The sequence below is a fragment of the Rhinatrema bivittatum genome, chromosome 1, assembly GCF_901001135.1.
Source record: "Rhinatrema bivittatum chromosome 1, aRhiBiv1.1, whole genome shotgun sequence".
NCBI lineage: Eukaryota > Metazoa > Chordata > Amphibia > Gymnophiona > Rhinatrematidae > Rhinatrema > Rhinatrema bivittatum.
In genome coordinates, this window is record NC_042615.1 from 755,002,060 (window position 1) to 755,020,183 (window position 18,124).

General features: G+C 44.4%; 1 protein-coding gene across 1 annotated transcript in view; it reads right to left on the minus strand.

Moving 5' to 3' along the window:
• Nucleotides 1-17,641, minus strand: part of LOC115076912 (sperm flagellar protein 2-like) — a 347,966-nt gene extending 330,325 nt beyond the window's left edge. The window contains exons 1-2 of the mRNA XM_029578930.1: nucleotides 17,518-17,641; nucleotides 17,254-17,392 (exon numbers count right to left, since the gene is read on the minus strand). Of these exons, the coding sequence (XP_029434790.1) occupies nucleotides 17,254-17,298 (45 nt within the window). The 5' untranslated portion in view covers nucleotides 17,299-17,392; nucleotides 17,518-17,641. The remainder of the gene's footprint in view (nucleotides 1-17,253; nucleotides 17,393-17,517) is intronic.
• Between the last annotated feature and the right edge of the window lie 483 nt (nucleotides 17,642-18,124).

Sequence of the window (18,124 nt, forward strand, 5' to 3'; positions counted from 1 at the left end):
TAATAAACATGTAGATAAAGGTGAACCGGTAGATGTGGTATACTTGGATTTTCAGAAGGCGTTTGACAAATTTCCTCATGAGAGGCTTCTAGGGAAAATAAAAAGTCATGGGATAGGTGGCGATATCCTTTCATGGATTGCAAACTGGCTAAAAGACAGGAAACAGAGAGTAGGATTAAATGGACAATTTTCCCAGTGGAAGGGAGTGGGCAGTGGAGTGCCTCAGGGAACTGTGTTGGGACCCGACTTTTCAATATATTTATTAATGATCTGGAAAGAAATACGACAAGTGAGGAAATCAGATTTGCAGATGATACAAAATTGTTCAGAGTAATTAAATCACAAGCAGATTGTGATAAATTGCAGGAAGACCTTCTGAGACTGGAAAATTGGGCATCCAAATGGCAGATGAAATTTAATGTGGATAAGTGCAAGGTGATGCAATATAGGGAAAAAATAACCCATGCTATAAGTTACAGAATGTTAGGTTCCATATTAGGAAGGCTACCACCCAAGAAAGAGAAAGGGAATTGTGAATAAAATGGAAAATGTCATAATGCCCTGTATCACACCATGGTGAGACCACACCTTGAATACTGAGTACAATTCTGGTCGCCAAGCAGTTCAAAAAAGATATAGTTGTGATGGAGAAGGTACAGAGAAGGGCACCAAAATGATAAAGGGAATGGAACAGCTCCCTTATGAGGAAAGACTAAAAAAGTGTTTGGATTTTTCAGCTTGGAGAAGAGACGGCTGAGGGGGGATATGATAGAGGATGTTTAAAATCATGAGAAGGTCTAGAACGGGTTAATATGAATCAGTTATTTACTCTTTTGGATAATAGAAAGACTAGGGGGGCACTCCATGAAGTTAGCATGTGGTACATTTAAAACTAATCAGAGAAAGCTCTTTTTCACTCAACGCACAAGGATGTGGTTAGTGCAGTTAGTGTAGCTGGGTTTAAAAAAGGATTGGATAAGTTCTTGGAGGAGAAGTCCATTACCTGCTATTAATTAAGTTGACTTAGAAAATAGCCACTGCTATTAGTAGCAACAGTAGCATGGAATAGGCTTAGTTTTTTGGGTACTTGCCAGGTTCTTATGGCCTGGATTGGCCACTGTTGGAAACAGGATGCTGGGCTTGATGGAACCCTTGGTCTGACACAGTTTGGCATGTTCTTATGTCTTAATCATAATCTATCTCCTCTTTCTCCTATTCTTCTGATCACTCTTGTCAGTTACAGTTGCCTTGCTTCCACCACTCCCTTCTCCTGTGTCTTCTTTCTACTTACATAAGAACATAAGATATGCCATACGGGGCTAGACCAAGGGTCCATCAAGCCTGTTTCCAATAGAGGCCAATCCAAGTCACAAGTACCTGGCAAGTACCCAAACATTAAATAAATCACAAGCTACCATTGCTTATTAATTAATAGCAGTTTATGGATTTTTCCTCTAGGAACTTATCCAAACCTTTTTTAAACCTAGCTACACTAACTGCCCTAACCACATCCTTCGGCAATGAATTCTAGAGCTTAATTGTGTGTTGAATGAAAAAGAATGTTCTTTGATTTGTTTTAAATGAGCTACTTGCTAACTTCATGGAGTGCCCCCTGGTCCTTCTATTATCCGAGAGAGTAAATAATGTATTTACATTAACTTGTTCAAGTCCTTTCATGATTTTGTAAATCTCTATCATTTCCTGTTAGGATTATTGGGTTTTGTGGACCCTTGGCCCGAGGTGAAGGTTGATACCACCTGTGGGGAGGAGCCCCACAGGTCTTCACCATCGGGAGGTGAGGTCAGTTGTAGCAGGAGATCAGTGAGTAGTAGCAGAGAGATGGAACGTCCTGCGTCACAGCCACGTGATCCCAGGTGCTAGTAGAGAGGATACTGTGAGGAGCCCTGAGGCGTAGGGTGGAGACACAGTTTGGAGGGAACCCATAGTATTTAGGCTGGGCAGGATATGTGAGTGCCAGAGCAAGAGCCCCCGACACAGGAGTGCTGGGCAGGCCCTGAGGAGCGGGGAGCGCGAGGTAGGCACTGTAGCTGAAATGTTGCAGAGACTGTCCCAAGGGGTGGGACAGCGTAGCGAGCGGGGCTCTGGTATGATGACATAGGCAAACCCGAGGAGCAGGGAAGCCCGAGTCGAATCTCCGAAGCAGTGACATAAGCCATCCCAAGGAGCGGGGCTGCACACAAGGTATCGCAGATAGAGAATCAAGGGACCGCCCCGAGGAGCACAGTCTCTATGAAGAACGTAGGCACTACCCCAAGGAGTGGGGAAGCACGGAGCACAGTCTCTTGTAGAATGCAGGCAATGCCCCGAGGAGCAGGGAAACACGGAGAGTAGTCTTAAGTATTTAATTTATTTATTTGTGTGTTTTTATATACCGAAGTTTGGAGTAGTCCTTCACTCCGGTTTACAGTTATAACAACGTAATACAGTAAACAGTAACAGGCATATTGAGCATTGGAAACAATGTAAAGCAAAATTGCTTACCTTGTAATAGGTGTTATCCCAGGACAGCAGGATGTAGTCCTCACATATGGGTGACGTCACTGACGGAGCCCTGAAGCGGAAAGCTTTCTGTCAAAGTTTCTAGAAACTTTTGACTGGCCCTGTGAGGCCACTGAGCATGCCCAGCATGCTATGTTATTCTCTGCCACAGGTGTCTCTCTTCAGTCTTGTATATAGCAAATGCGTTAGCAAAAATAAAATAATAAAAAAGTATGAGGCCAAACTCCGCGGGGTGGCGGGTGGGTTCTGTGAGGACTACATCCTGCTGTCCTGGGATAACACCTATTACAAGGTAAGCAATTTTGCTTTATCCCAGGACAAGCAGGATGCTAGTCCTCACATATGGGTGATTAGCAAGCTAGAGGCTGACTCATTTTGTATGGAGGCAACAGTGTAGTATTGTTGTTGAAATGAGTCAGTCGAAGATGTCAGCAGGTTGGTTGTAGAAGGAGTTGGGATTAAACTGGAAACAAGTTCTTTAAGACAGACTGTCCATAGTTTGAATCTTGTCTTCCTTGCTTGTCCAAGCAGTAATGAGCTGCAAATGTGTGAAGAGAGCTCCATGTTGCTGCTTTGCATATGTCAAGTATGGGCACTGAACGATAGTGTGCTACTGAAGTTGACATTGCCCTTACTGAGTGTGCTTTTACTCGCCCTTGGAGAGGAAGGCCTGCTTGTTCATAACAAAATTGTATGCAATCTGCTAGCCAATTGGATAGAGTGTGTTTACCCACTGCTTTACCTGGTTTGTTTGGGTCATAGGAAACAAAAAGCTGATTGGATTTCCTGTGGACTGCAGTGTGGTTTAAGTAGAAAGACAGAGTACGTTTGCAATCCAAGGTGTGCAAGGCCCTCTCTCCCTGTTGAGAGTGAGGCCTTAGAAAGAATGTGGGTAAAACTATTGATTGGTTTAAGTGGAATTCCGTGACTACCCTAGGGAGGAATTTAGGATGAGTACGGAGAACCACCCTGTCATGTAAGAACTTAGTGTAAGGTTCATATGTGACAAGTGCTTGTAACTCACTAACCCTTCTAGCTGATGTAATGGCTATGAGGAAGATGGTCTTCCATGTAAGGAATTTTAGATCACAGGAATCTATGGATTCAAAAGGAGAACGCATGAGTCTTGATAAAACCAAATTTAGATCCCTTTGTGTGACTGGGTGTCTAATTGGTGGTTTGAGGTGAGTTAAACCTCTCATAAATCTACTAACAAGAGGTTGTGTAGAGATAGGTGCATCTGCTACCTGATTATGGTAAGCTGAAATTGCACTTAAATGTACTCTTACAGATGAAGTCTGGAGACCAGATTCTGAAAGATGGTACAAGTAGTCTAGTAAAGAATTTGTAGGGCAAGTGAAAGGATTAATGTCATTTTGCTTGCACCATAAAGTGAATCTCTTCCATTTGGAAGCACAGTTCTTTTATGTGGAAGGTTTACGTGAAGCTATAAGCACTTGGGATATGTTGGATGAAAAATTGAGTGGTTGTAAGATCAAGCTTTCAACATCCAAGCTGTCAGTGCTAGGGATTGGAGGTTGGAATGGCGCAACCGACCCTATCCTGAGTTATGAGAGTGGGGAGCTACTCCCAGGCGAATGGGATCCTGGACTGAGAGGTCTAGAAGTATGGGAAACCATACTTGTCGAGGCCAATATGGGCTATGAGTATCATGGTCCCTTTGTCCTGTTGTAGCTTCACTAGAGTTTTTGGTTATGAGCGTTATTGGAGGATACGCGTAGAGTAGGCCTGAGGTCCAAGGGCGAGCAAATGCGTCCTTGGCTGGCCTGTTGTTCAGGTTTGTATAGGAAACAGTAGTGTGTCCACTTTGTGATTCAGATGTGATGCAAAGAGGTCTACTGTTTGGTTGTCCCAACATTGAAATATCCTGGTCACTACTGTGGGATCCAGGGACCATTCGTGTGGTTGGAATTGACGACTGAGTCTGTCCGCCACTACAGTGTGAATGCCTGCCAGATAAGTGGCCTTGAGAACATGGAGTGTGTTTCAAGGCCCAACCCCATATCTGAGCTGCCTCTTGACAAAGGAGGTACGAGCCTGTCCCTCCTTGTTTGTTGATGTACCAATGGCTACTGTGTTGTCTGTTTGGATCAGCACAGTCTTGTTTGTAAGGCAGTCCTTGAAGGCATGCAGAGCATAACGTATAGCTCGAAGTTCCAGGAAATTGATTTGAAATGTTGCTTCGAGCTTTGTCCATGTTCCTTGTGTTTGGAGATTCCCTATGTGAGCTCCTCAACCCAAGGTGGATGCATCTGTAGTCACAGTTATTTGTGGAACTGGTGGTTGAAAGGGTAGGCCCTTGCGCAAATTGTCCTTGTTCACCCACCATAGCAGAGAAGAATGTAGTTGGTGGGTTACTTGAATCTGAGTATTTAATGGTTGAATGGCTTGGATCCATTGTGATCTTAAAGTCCATTGTGTTATTCTCATGGCTAGACGTGCCATGGGTTGTGACGTGAACTGTAGAGGCCATGTGGCCTAGCAAAGTTAGAAAACTGGTGAGCTGTTACATGTGTTTGTGATGTGAGCCACCAGGCTAGTAATGAGATTGTTTCTTGCCCGGTCCCTCCTGGTAGAAAAGCTCTTGCCAGGTTTGGTTCAATTCTGCTCCTATGAATTGAAGCAATTGTACTGGTGTGGATATGAGATTTCTGATAATTGATCAGGAATCCCACTGAATGCAGTGTTGTAATTGATTGAGAGAATCGAGAGCTCCTTGTAGAGACTGACTTCAGATGAGCCAGTCGTCTAGGTATGGGAATACATGAGCACCTTGTTTGCGCAGATGTGCTGCAATTACTGCTAGACACTTTGTGAACACTCTGGGAGCAGAGGCGAGTCCAAAAGGAAGGACTCTTGTACTGGAAGTGTTGATGACCTACTATGAAGCGTAGGTACTTGCGATGAGGAGGGCATATTGGGATGTGAGATAAGCATCCTGAAGATCCAGAGAACAAAGCCAATCTCCTTTTTGAAGAAGTGGAAGCATAGTGGGCCTAGAGAAACGATTCTGAACTTTCTTTCTTTAGAAATTTGTTGAGATTTCTTAGGTCCTAGGATGGGGCGTAGGCCTCCTGTTTTCTTTGGAATGAGGAAGTAACGGAAGTAGAATCCTCTTCCCTTCTGAGATTGGGGCACTGATTGTATTGCCCCTGAGCTTGAGAAGGGGAGGATAATTCTGCTTGTAGAGGAATTAGTTGAGATTCCTGTTGTGGGAAGGCTCTTGGGTGGAAATTCTGGTGGAAATTGATAGGAAATTGAGTTTGTAACCTTGTGCTACTATAGAGAGCACCCATTGGTCTGTTGTTATTGTCTGCCAGTGTGTGTAAAAATGGGACACTCTTCCACTCACTGGGATTTGTGTGTGAGGGTTTAAAGGAGTGGTTTGTTCTCTGGGCTGTATCTCAAAACCCCGTAGCAGGGCCTGTCTGAGGTGGGGGTTGAGTACGGGGTGCCCTTGGTTGTCTAGCTTGGGTGCGTTGCTGTTGAGGTCTGGTAGATCTACCCCAAGATGTTTGGGAGTAGTATCTGCGTGGCCTATAATAAGGTCTCCTTGTTTCCCTGTGAGGAAGTCGGCGAGGAGACTGTGTGGAAGGATCTTGAGGCATTTGGGACAATTGACGTAAAGTCTCTGTGTGATCCTTCAGTTGTTGGACTGCCTCCTGAACTTTTTCTCCAAATAGGTTGTCTCCCTTGCTTGGAAGATCAACAAGTTTTTCCTGTACCTCAGGCCTGAGGTCAGAAGCTTTGAGCCATGCATATCTACGTGCAGCAATGCCCACAGCTGCAGTTCTGGAGGCAGTATCGAAACTGTCATAGGCTGCTCTTACCTCGTGTTTTCCTGCTTCCATGCCTTTATGTTATTATGGCTTGTGCAGGTTCTTGAAGTTGTTCAGGCAGTGAGTTGGTGAGTTTCCTCCATCTGTTTCCATAAATTTCTCTGATACTGTGTCATGTACAGCTGGTATGCAGAGATTCTGGAATTTAGCATTGAAGATTGGTAGATCTTCCTTCCCAAAGAATCAAGGAAGCGATGATCCTTGCCAGCTGGGTTGGAGGAATGAGGCCGGATTCTTTTTGAATTTTTTCTGTGCAGATTCAACTACCCACAGGATTGATGTGGTAGCTGTGCCTTTTGGTACCCTGGAATTGATTGTACCAAATAAGATGAATCCACTCTCTTGTTTACAGCTGACACTGTGGATGGTGCTCCCAGATACGATGTTGTAAGTCTAAAAGCACCTCGTGTATTGGTATAGCCAAAACTTTGTTTGGGAGGATCCACAAATTGCCGCACTTCTAAAGTGGTGTTGCCTTGAGGTCTTGCTCAGCTTCCAATTTAAAATGGAATGGTGTCTGCCATAATCCTGTATGAAGTTAGAGAAAGAGAGGTCTTCAGTTCAGGTGGGGACTTCTTTCTTGGTTCATGGAGGTGAGGGATCAGACAAAGTCCTCAGAGGAGGATTCTTATCCTGACTGTCCCAGGAATCCTCTTCTTCTTGTCCATACATATGTTTTGGGTGTGGTTCTATGAGCAGATGGAGTCCTGATGGACCTGGTAGTTGATCATCAGTGGGTTGAGATGAAAACACCTGTTCTGTAGGTTTTTTAGGCATTGTGTGAAGGACATCCTGGTATTTTTGAAGTAGATGGTGTAAGGATGGCAAATCCTGAACATCTTCGACGTCTATGGTTGATGTCCTCGATGGCGCTGATGGTTGCCTCGACAATCGACGTCGACAGTGGTCTCGTACTCGATGGAGGTAACATGGGCATCGATATCGAAGTCGTGGATGGTAGCTGCGCATATATGGACGTCGAAGTAGAATTCTTGGTGTCGACGTCGATTCCTTCAGTGTCCTAGGCGTCATGGTAGACACCGGCATCGGTGGTCCCACCGGCATCGGCAATGTTGCCGGCATCGATGCTTGCAGCATCGGCATCGACGAGGTCGTCGGAATTAATTGTTCCCTCAAAGCCTGTGAAATCGCTTGTCTGATGATATCAGATAATTCCGGTGTTACAACTGCTGGTGTGAGAGTAGTTGTAAGCGGTGGCGAAGGCTGAGGCGTTGGAACCGCTGCAGGGCCCTGCAGGGGTTCCGGTGTCGAGATCGGAGGAGGCCCAGACACCGAGGTTTCGTCTGAGCGTGGCCGCTTTGCCGTCGACGGATCCTGGGATGTAGATTCGGACGTCGACGACCTTCGATGTTGATGTTTATGTTTTTCTTTCTGTGATTCGACGGATTTTGTCGAGGTGACGAGGACGAGGAGTGGATCCCCCGACGGTCCCCTGATAGATTTTTAAGTAGTAGCCGCTGCTTCGCTCCGGCCGAGACTTCAAGGAAGTGGAAGGCGACGGCATTAACTGGAGGTGGAACAAATGTTCCATTTTTTCCAGTCTACAATCTTCTTGTTTTCGGCGTCATTTTCGGCCACATTGCGGACAATTTTTAACGTACATGATTTTCGCCGAGACATAGGACGCACTCGAGATGCGGATCCGTAAGGGACATTTTCCGTGCGCATACCGGACCTTTTTAAAACCGGTAGCCATAGTGTGATTGACGGCCGTCGAGCAGAGAACGGAAATTATAAGAAAAAAGTTTTCGAGAAAAATTAATTTGAGACCGAGGTACTCCACCAACCGGTGTAGATAGCAGTAAACCCCTGAGAGAAAAATGTGAGAGAGAATATCTTATTATTTGACTTTTATCAGTCAGAAATTGGTTGAGGAAATTTCTCAACGCTTCCTATAACCCGCGATGCTAAACTGCAGCACGGAAAGACGAAGACTGAAGAGAGACACCTGTGGCAGAGAATATCATAGCATGCTGGGCATGCTCAGTGGCCTCACAGGGCCAGTCAAAAGTTTCTAGAAACTTTGACAGAAGCTTCCCGCTTCAGGGCTTCCGCAGTGACGTCCCTCATATGTGAGGACTAGCATCCTCCTTGTCCTGGATAATACAGTAAACTGTAACAGGCATCTTGAGCATTGGAAACAACGTAATACAGTAAATGAAGAAACAGTATCTTGAGCGTTGGAACACGTAGAACGTAGAACGTAGGCACTAACCCCCGAAAGAGCGGGGAAGCCAGCGGAGGCACATCCTCTAGTAGGATGCATGCACTGCCCCGAGGAACAGGGGCAGCATGGTGTGCTGACTCCTAGGCAGGAGGTGGCCAAGAGGCAACCCTGAGAAACAGGGGAGCCGGCAGGCAGTAACTCTGAAAGCGCAGGCTAACCCGAGGAGCAAGGGAAGCTTGGAGATGGGAGTCCCCAACTGGAGTGCAAGCAGGGCCCCCGAGGACATGTACCCAAGTTAGGAGTCCAGAGCCAAGGCAGGTCTGAAGCAGGAACCACGATCCGAGAGAGACAGGAACAACACCACCGAAGGAACTCGTTGCCAAGTCAGTTAGCAAGGGGTTAAGGAGGGTCCTTAGAATCCCACCTCATGATGTCATCAGGTCAGGGAAGCCCCCGAGGTTCCCGCCATTGGGCCTTTAAAGAGAGGTCTGGTAACGTGTGCGTGTAATTAGGAAGGCCCGGAGTTGGCGTGGGTGGTGGCGGCATCCCGGCCGCCACAAGGAGCCCTATATAGTCGGAGATGTGCAGCGGTGGCGGCTAGCCCCGGTTGCGAGCTGACCCAACAGAGGAGAGCAGACCTACCCATGTTGTGAGTTGGATCGGTCGCAGCCGTCTGCAACTGACGGTCATAACATATCCCTCCTCAGTCATCTCTTCTCCAAACTGAACAGCCCTAACTTATATACAGCTCGATACTGTAAGGCCGTGGTAGAAACAGTGCGGCAGTGTCAGGCGCACCCTTCTTCCCCGCACGCACAGTTCTCTTCACTTAGCGCCCGATACTCTCTTCTAATTGCATGCAAATGCATGCCGCGGCTGCGAAGTCTTAGGCAAGCGTTAGGACCGCGCAACCCATTTTACTGTATAGAGCGCCTATACAGTATCCTGGGTTCGCAGGCCTAACGCTTCACGGCCGCGCTGGTATCTGTTATTTCAATATGTCATTTCAAATGACATTTGAAATGACAGGTACCAGATGTTCCCCGATGGCTCAGCAAACTTTCCCCCAGCCCCCGCTTACCTGCCCTGGCCCCGTCCGGTCTCCGGTCCAGCCCGTCCGGTCCTCCAGTGCAGCCTGTCCGGTCCTCCTGCAGCCCGTCCGGTCCCCTCCTCCCGAAGCAAAAAAAAAAACCAAAAAACCGAAAAAGTAGCAAGGCTCGGGCCTGCTACGGTAGTCCCTTCTCCTCTCCGTGCGATTCTCCTCCGTGCGATCTCCCCTCCTCTCCTCTCCGTGCGATTCCCTCTCCGTGCGATCCTCCCCTCCCCTCCTCTCCGTGCGATTCTCCTCTCCGTGCGATCCTCCCCTCCCCTCCTCTCCGTGCGATACTCCCCTCCCCTCCTCTCCATGCGATTCTCTCCCCTCCGTCCCTTCTCCCCTCTCCTCTCCGTGCGATTTCAGCGCTCAAGGCAGTCACATGCCATGACTGCCTTGAGCGCTGAAATCGCACGTCCATTCATCCAGGCAGAGGGAGCCGGCCTGCCTGGATGAATGCACGGCAGTGAAGGAATGGCCGTGTGATTTCAGCGCTCGAGGCAGTGAGCGCTGAAATCGCACGGCCATTCATCCAGGCAGAGGGAGCCGGAGGCCGTTTTCGCCGCTGGCTCCCTCTGCCCGGATCCCCCGCCGCCGTCTGAGACTATCGCACGTCCACCCGCCCCCGCCGCCGCTTGGAACAGGCGCCCACCCGCCCGCGGCCTAGATTTTACACGCGACCACTCGCTCCCCGGCTCCCACCGCCGCCCACCTTGACCCACGCGGCCCTCCGACAGGTATTTAAAAATTTTTATTTTTTTTCTGACAGGTTTTTATGTGTCCCACAGCATTACATTTTCTCGATCATCTCTGTATCGCTTTTTTTTTTATTGTGTTTTATTGTGTTTCAGTATTTTAAGTGGTGTCGATGGGTTTGCTACAAGACTCACAGTCCTAACACCTACTAGGGGGAGGCGGTAAACTAACATGTTAAGGCCGCGGCAAAACAGCGGGTTACTAAGGAGATAATATCAGCGCCCGTTACAGTATCGGAGGGGAATAGCTAATTCCTTCATTATACAGCTAATTCGTTCATTTACACATCATCTACATGCTGGGTGCGGAAAGGGTTATGTGTCTATTTTAGGAAGCGCTAAGGACGCGTGAAACTGGAGACTGTATCGCTGGATGGCCTTACTCGTCTGTATTGTGCGCTCCCAGCACGTTACAGACGGGAAATCTTCAACCGCACGTTACTGTATCGACCTGATAGCCTTTCCTCATAGGGCAGCCATTTTATGCCCCTTATCATTTTGGTCGTCCTTCTCTGCACTTTCTCCATTACAACTATATCTTTTTTGAGATGTGGTGACCAGAACTGCACACAGTATTCAAGATGCAGTCTCACCATGGAGCGATACAGAGGCATTATGACATCCATCCTTTTATTTGCCATTCACCACTCCTCTACCTAATTGCCACTGCTACTGTGTCCCATAACTTCCTTCTACTCTGTCTCCTTGCTTCCTCCTACTCTGTTTTCCTAAAGCTCTATTTACCTGAGTGTCTAACTGCTTAAGAACATAAGAACATGAGAAGTTACTATACTGGGTAGGACCACAGGTCCATCAAGACCAGCTTCTTTCCAACAGTGGCCAATCAAGGTTACAAGTACCTGTAAAGTACCCAAACATTATATAGATTCCATGCTACTAATGCCAATAATAGCAGTAGCTATTCCCTAAATCAACTTGTTTAATAGCAGTTAATGGACTTCTCCTCCAGGAACTTATCCAAGCCTATTTTAAACCCAGATACATTAACTGCCCTAACCACATCCTTCAGCAACGAATTCTAGAGCTTAATTGTGTTTTGAATGAAAAAGAATTTTCTCTGATTTGTTTTAATGTGCTACTTGATAACTTCATGGCGTGCCCCTAGTCTTTCTATTATCTGAAAGAGTACATAACCAATTCACATTTACCCATTCTAGTCCTCTCATGAGTTTATAGACCTCTATCATATCCCTCCTCAGTCATCTCTTATCCAAGCTGAATAACTCTAACTTCTTTAGCCTTTCCTCATAGGGGAGCTTTTCTAGCCCCTTTATCATTTTGGTCACCCTTGTCTATAACCTTCTCCAGTGCAACTACCGTATTTTCCGGCATATAAGATGACTTTTTAACCCCTGAAAATCTTCTCGAAGTCGGGGGTCGTCTTATACGCCGGGTATCGTCTTATAGGGCAGCTCTTCTCACCTGTGTGTCGCATGCTCCCGGTCTCTCCCGCTGCTCTTCCTTCCCTGCTGCCGTTGCCGCTGGGCTATCAGCACGTTCAAGCCCAGCGGGAACGGCAGTGGTGCAAAAAAAAAAAAAAAAGCTGTGGCATCCGCGGCTGGCCTTTTCTTCTTCCCGCGCCTGCATTCCCCCCCGGACCGGAACAGGAAGTGATACGCGGTGTGCGGGAAGAAGAAAAGCCGTGCCGCGTGATAAAGTAGCAGCGGCCGCTGCAGCATCGGCCCCCGAGCAATTGAAGCAGCTGATAATACGGAAAGGAGACAGCAGCAGGAGCCTCCCCGCGGGCCGATGAGATTCTTCTTTCTTGGCCTGCGGGGGCTGGAGAAAGAGGCTGCTGCAGCTACCATTTGTGCTCGGGGGGCGGGGGAGGGGACAGGAAGTGAGTGAGAGAGAGAGAAGCAGCCAGCCAGCCAGCCTGAGTGTAAGTGAGAAAATGTATTTGATTGAGAGCATGTCTGTGATTGAGAGAAACTGGTCAGAGAGCTCATGTGTGTGTATATGTGAGAGACAATGAAAGTGACTGCTCAGAGAGATGACTGTTGTGTATGTGAGTGTGAGAGAGAGAGAGAGAGAGAAAAAGCATGGAAGTGAGAAATCTGGGTATGTGAGAAAGCATGGGAGTAAGAAGCCTGATTATGTGAGAGAGAGCATGGGAGTGGGAGGGCTGTGTGTGTGTGTGTGCATGAGAGAGAGACTGGTTGATAAGGTGACTGTGTGTGTGAGAGAAAGAGACTGGTGTGTGAATGTGAGAGAAAGAATGTGATTCAGGGAATGAGAAGCCTGTGCACGTGGAGAGTGAGCATGGAAATGAGAGAGAGACTGGTGTGTGTGTGTGTGTGTGTGTGAGACAGAGAAAGTGATTATGAGAGTGAGAAACCTGGGTATGTACGGTAAGCAGAACACGGGAGTGGGAAGCCTGTGTGTGTGTATGGCATGAGAGAAACTGTTCAGGAAGGTGTCTGGTGAGTGTGTCAAAGACTGTTTGGGAAATGATTGGTGTGTGAGAGACAGAAACTGTTCATGGGGGCATGACTGGTATGGTGTGTGTGTGTGAGAGACATGGGCCCTAAGGAAGAGGACCATGAGTATAGAGCTTAGCCACTACTGCTGCTTCTGGTGTGTGCTACGGCCTGCATGGAAGAGGAGTAGGAGAGCTGCTGGAGGGGGTAAGGAAAGGTGGCTTTTTAAGTTTATTTTTCTTGATTGACTGCCATTTTAATTATTTAATATTATGTGATGTGTCTGCTTTTTTGAAATATTTTATTGATGTTTGGAGAATGTTTAATAGTTTTTATGAGTTTTTAATTGTTGGATGTTATTCTGTTCATAGCTGTTTTGAAACATTTATTCTGCTTATTAGTATAGTTTTACAATTATTTCTGTGTGGGGATCTATAGCTGCTTGCTAGTTCTGTTTTCCTAATAAGAGGTGTATTGGTTTTTAGGGCCTGATTTAATATTTGTAATGTTGCCTTTTCATAGATAGGGTTGCTCCTGTTTGAGTGTAAAATTATTTTTTTTCTTAAAAATATGTATAAAAAAGGGGGGGTCGTCTTATACACCCAGTTGTCTTATACGCCGGAAAATACGGTATATCTTTTTGAGATGCAGCAACCAGAATTGCACACAGTACTTAAGGTGCAGTCTCATCATGGAAAGATACAGTGGCATTATGACACTCTCCATTTTATTTACTATTTCCTTCCTAATAATTCCTAACATTCTGATTACTTTTTTGGCCACTTGCTCTTCTTCCACTAGATGTTGGTCTTCTCCTCTCACCCCAACTCTCTTCAACTCCAGCCACTATCCACCTTTTCTCTCCCCAGTTGCCAGTTTCCTACTGTTACTCAACTCTAGCTTTTGATCTTCTTTTCTACTTCACACCCAGTAGCTGGCTTTCTGTTGGACACACAAAGGGCCGGATTTTAAGAGGTATACGCTGGTGTATATTTGTGCGTGCAACCTGGCGTGCACAAATGTATGCCCGATTTAATAACATGCACGTGTTCCGGCCCCGCCCGCTCCGCCCCTTTTTTCAAGCCCAGGACATACGCGCATCCCAAGGCTTGCGCTCGTCGCCGCGCCTGTGCAAAATAGGCTCGGTGCGTACAGGAGCGGGTTTTCGTGAATAACTTTTTAAAGATGGGAAAGTACTTCAGGGAGGCACCCACAAGGTGGAAAGATCTTTGTGAAAAGGAATGGTGGGCTAAACTAATAGGGCTACACATTTTTATGCTAGGGAAATAAATAAGAGTTAGAGGAAAAAAGAGATCAGAGTAGTTTTTCACAAAGGTGGCTAAAAAGATAAGGGCAAAACTATTAACATTCAAAAGGAAGAAAGGATACTAGAAAATGGATGGATAGAAAAGGAAAACTATCTGGACACAACAGAAGCTGAGAAAGTAGTCAGGACAGCAATGGTTAATACTTCATATTGCAGTAAAGAATAGCACAGGCAATAAAATATAGTGGAAAGACGTTTTTTAGATATGCAGTGAAACGAGAAAATGTAGAGGTGGGACTTTAAGACTGAGTAGTATAAATGAGCAATGTGTGGAAGATGGCAAGAAAAAAGCAGAAATACGAAACAAAATTTTTTGTTCAGGATTCACCAAAGAATGAATTTGAAAAGAACCACTGAAAATTGGTAGGAGTACTTATAGAAATGGATAGATGTCACTTTACTGACAAAAGAGAGGATTTATACAGAATGAGTAAAACTGAAAATAAATGAAGCTACTCTGACCTTAGAGTGCTGCAACAAGGGCTGGTTTTCAGGATATTCACAATTAATATACATGAGATAAATAAGCACATAATGAAGGTAGTCCATGCAAATATATATCATACATATTCATTGTGGATATTCTGAAAATAAGACTTGTTTGCGCCATTCAGGGACAGAGTTGACTATCCCTTTCCTACGATATTAAGAGAACATAAGAACATAAGAAATTGCCATGCTGGGTCAGACCAAGGGTCCATCAAGCCCAGCATCCTGTTTCCAACAGAGGCCCAAAACCAGGCCACAAGAACCTGGCAATTACCCAAACACTAAGAAGATCCCATGCTACTGATGCAATTAATAGCAGTGGCTAGTCCCTAAGTAAAATTGATTTATAGCCATTAATGGACTTCTCCTCCAAGAACTTATCCAAACCTTTTTTGAACCCAGCTACACTAACTGCACTAACCACATCCTCTGGCAACAAATTCCAGAGCTTTATTGTGCGTTGAGTGAAAAAGAATTTTCTCCGATTAGTCTTAAATGTGCTACTTGCTAACTTCATGGAATGCCCCCTAGTCCTTCTATTATTCGAAAGTGAAAATAACAGAGTCACATCTACTCGTTCAAGACCTCTCATGATCTTAAAGACCTCTATCATATCCTCCCTCAGCCGTCTCTTCTCCAAGCTGAACAGCCCTAATCTCTTCAGCCTTTCCTCATAGGGAAGCTGTTCCATCCCCTTTATCATTTTGGTTGCCCTTCTCTGTACCTTCTCCATCGCAACTATATTTTTTTGAGTTGTGGCGACCAGAATTGTACACAGTATTCAAGGTGTGGTCTCACCATGGAGCGATATAGAGGCATTATGACATTTTCCGTTCTATTAACCATTCCCTTCCTAATAATTCCTAACATTCTATTTGCTTTTTTGACTGCTGCAGCACACTGAGCTGACGATTTTAAAGTATTATCCACTATGATGCCTAGATCTTTTTCCTGGGTGGTAGCTCCCAATATGGAACCTAACATTGTGTAACTACAGCAACGGTTATTTTTCCCTATATGCAACACCTTGCACTTGTCCACATTAAATTTCATCTGCCATTTGGATGCCCAATCTTCAAGTCTTGCAAGGTCCTCCTGCAATGTATCACAGTCAATGTATCACAGTCAATGAGGTTCTGGCAGCTACACTAATGGTTCTATTCAATCAATATTTGGAGACATGAATAGTTCTGGAGGCCTGGAAAAGAGCAGACGTTGTCCCTCTTTATAAAACTGGTATTAGGAGGAGTTGGTAACTATAGGCTGTGGGTCCTGTACTGCAGGAGTTATATTGGTTACTAGTTGAATTCTACATCAAATTTAGGGTGTTTATACTGGTATTTAAATCTGAGTATTTTGGCTCCTACCTATCTTTCGGATAAGCTGTTGCACTATGTTCCTACAAGGCCTTTGTGATTATCACAAATGGAGCTACTGTGTCACATATAACAGGTGTGTCTAGAAAGGACAAGGCAGAGAGTGTTTTCAGTTGTTACACCAAAACTTTGGAATAGCCTCCCTTTTGTGATTAGATCCGTGAAAGATTACTTAATCTTTCGAGAAACGTGGTCATTCTGACAAGCTTTTAGCTCATTGGGAGAAAAGGTTGGGTTTTTTTTTATGGAGTCTTTGGGCAAGGATTATATATGTTTAGTTCAAAGAGTTGAGTAGGGATATGTATACTGTATGGTTTTCTTCAGATTGTAACTAAGTAAGGTGAGGATGATTGTTTAGATTTTATTGTAAAATGGTGGGCTGTTTGTAACTGATGATTCACTTATGCTGCTTCATCATTCAAGGAAAGGATGACGTTTAGCCATCTTGAGAGGACGATGGAGAAAAAGGGAGAGAAGAAGAAGAGATGGACTACATCATTGGCTCATAAATATCTAATAAAGAGGAGAAAGAGGAGTAAGAGGCAAATTTCATTGGGCCTTTATTGGTGAAATGTAATACATAAATCAAATTAATCAATAAATAAATACAAACTATAGATTATTTTACAAATAGTTCTATTGACATGGATCCCTCTTTAACTGTTTGAATTAATGGTATTCCCATATTGATAGATGGATGAAAATAATTGTTCTAGGTGTGACCAGATTGAAGAATCAAGTTCAATAATTTTACTATTGCTTTCTGGGCTTCTACTCTGCTAAATTTGAGCATCTCATTTAATACCCTATCAGGGCTATATGCTTTTCTGGAATTAAGTATTAGGAGCAATGGTGTCAGCAAAGACAGAGCTGACAGCAGCTAAGAGGTAACTAACAGCTGCAGCAAAGAGAAAGAACAGAGAGGAGCAGACCAGTCATTGTAAGGATGAAGAGGCACATACAAGATCAGCAATTAGGGAAGAAGAACAGTAGAGAAGAAGGCAGTTCCTAGAAAAGGGGACAGGCCAAGCAGTCAATTTTACACAATTTTATGGCAAGAGGTAAATTAAATGGTAATTCTCATGATCACTTTAAGAAAGATGATATAGAAATAAACATAACACTTAATTGCAAGAAGCTGAGGGCGTTAAATAAAATGCTAGTGTTAGAATAAAAATATATATAGCTTATTTATAATACATACAAATACTCTTTGGTGTAGTTCTGCTTTTGTTTCATCATCTTCCATTACATCCTCTGGAATGGAGTTGTAATCAGCTTGCCATTGAGAAACAAATTCTTGTTTATGGTCGGGACGCCTCAAAAAATCTTTGAACTTAAGTCTGAGAAAGCACAGAAGTAATTATTTTAGCATTATTTAAAATCAAAATTAATACTATGGGAAAAATATTTACTATATTATATAAATGTTTACATATTAAATGTAATAGTTCCAATGTTCACTTACCTAGTATCATAGAGGTAATGGATCACATGCTGACGTTCATTTCTTAGATTTCTGAGTATAGTTTTAATAGTGTTTACATAAGTATCTTCTACAGTTTTCCAATATGGTACTAAGAATTCAGGTACTTCCTGTTAATTGAGCACACACATCTTTATAAGATTTTCCATACAGCAAGGAATAGCTATTGCACATTTCTCAAAAAGTCTGATTCATCTTGAACATAGATGGTCTAAACATCAAGTCATTATTAAATTACAAAAAATCCTCATATTTTTCAGCTCTTCTGTAAAGGAAAATTTTCAAAGCCATGTACTACTACAACTACTATTACCACCAGTTATTTCTATCGTGCTACTAGACATACATTGAAATGTGAACATTTGCCAATTTATGTTAAGAATGATGTAAAATGTTAAGCCTAAGAGTTTCCAGTCATCCTGAAATCAGACACTGAGAGAGAACTTTCTGTACATATACCTTTCAGATTAAGCCCCTCTTACTTCCCTTCTTACATGAAGGGGATTCGAGTACCAATATTGTCATATTACCTCCAAACCTATTCTTTCTGTATTTTTTGTGGAAGGTCACTCTTTAATTGCTAATATTA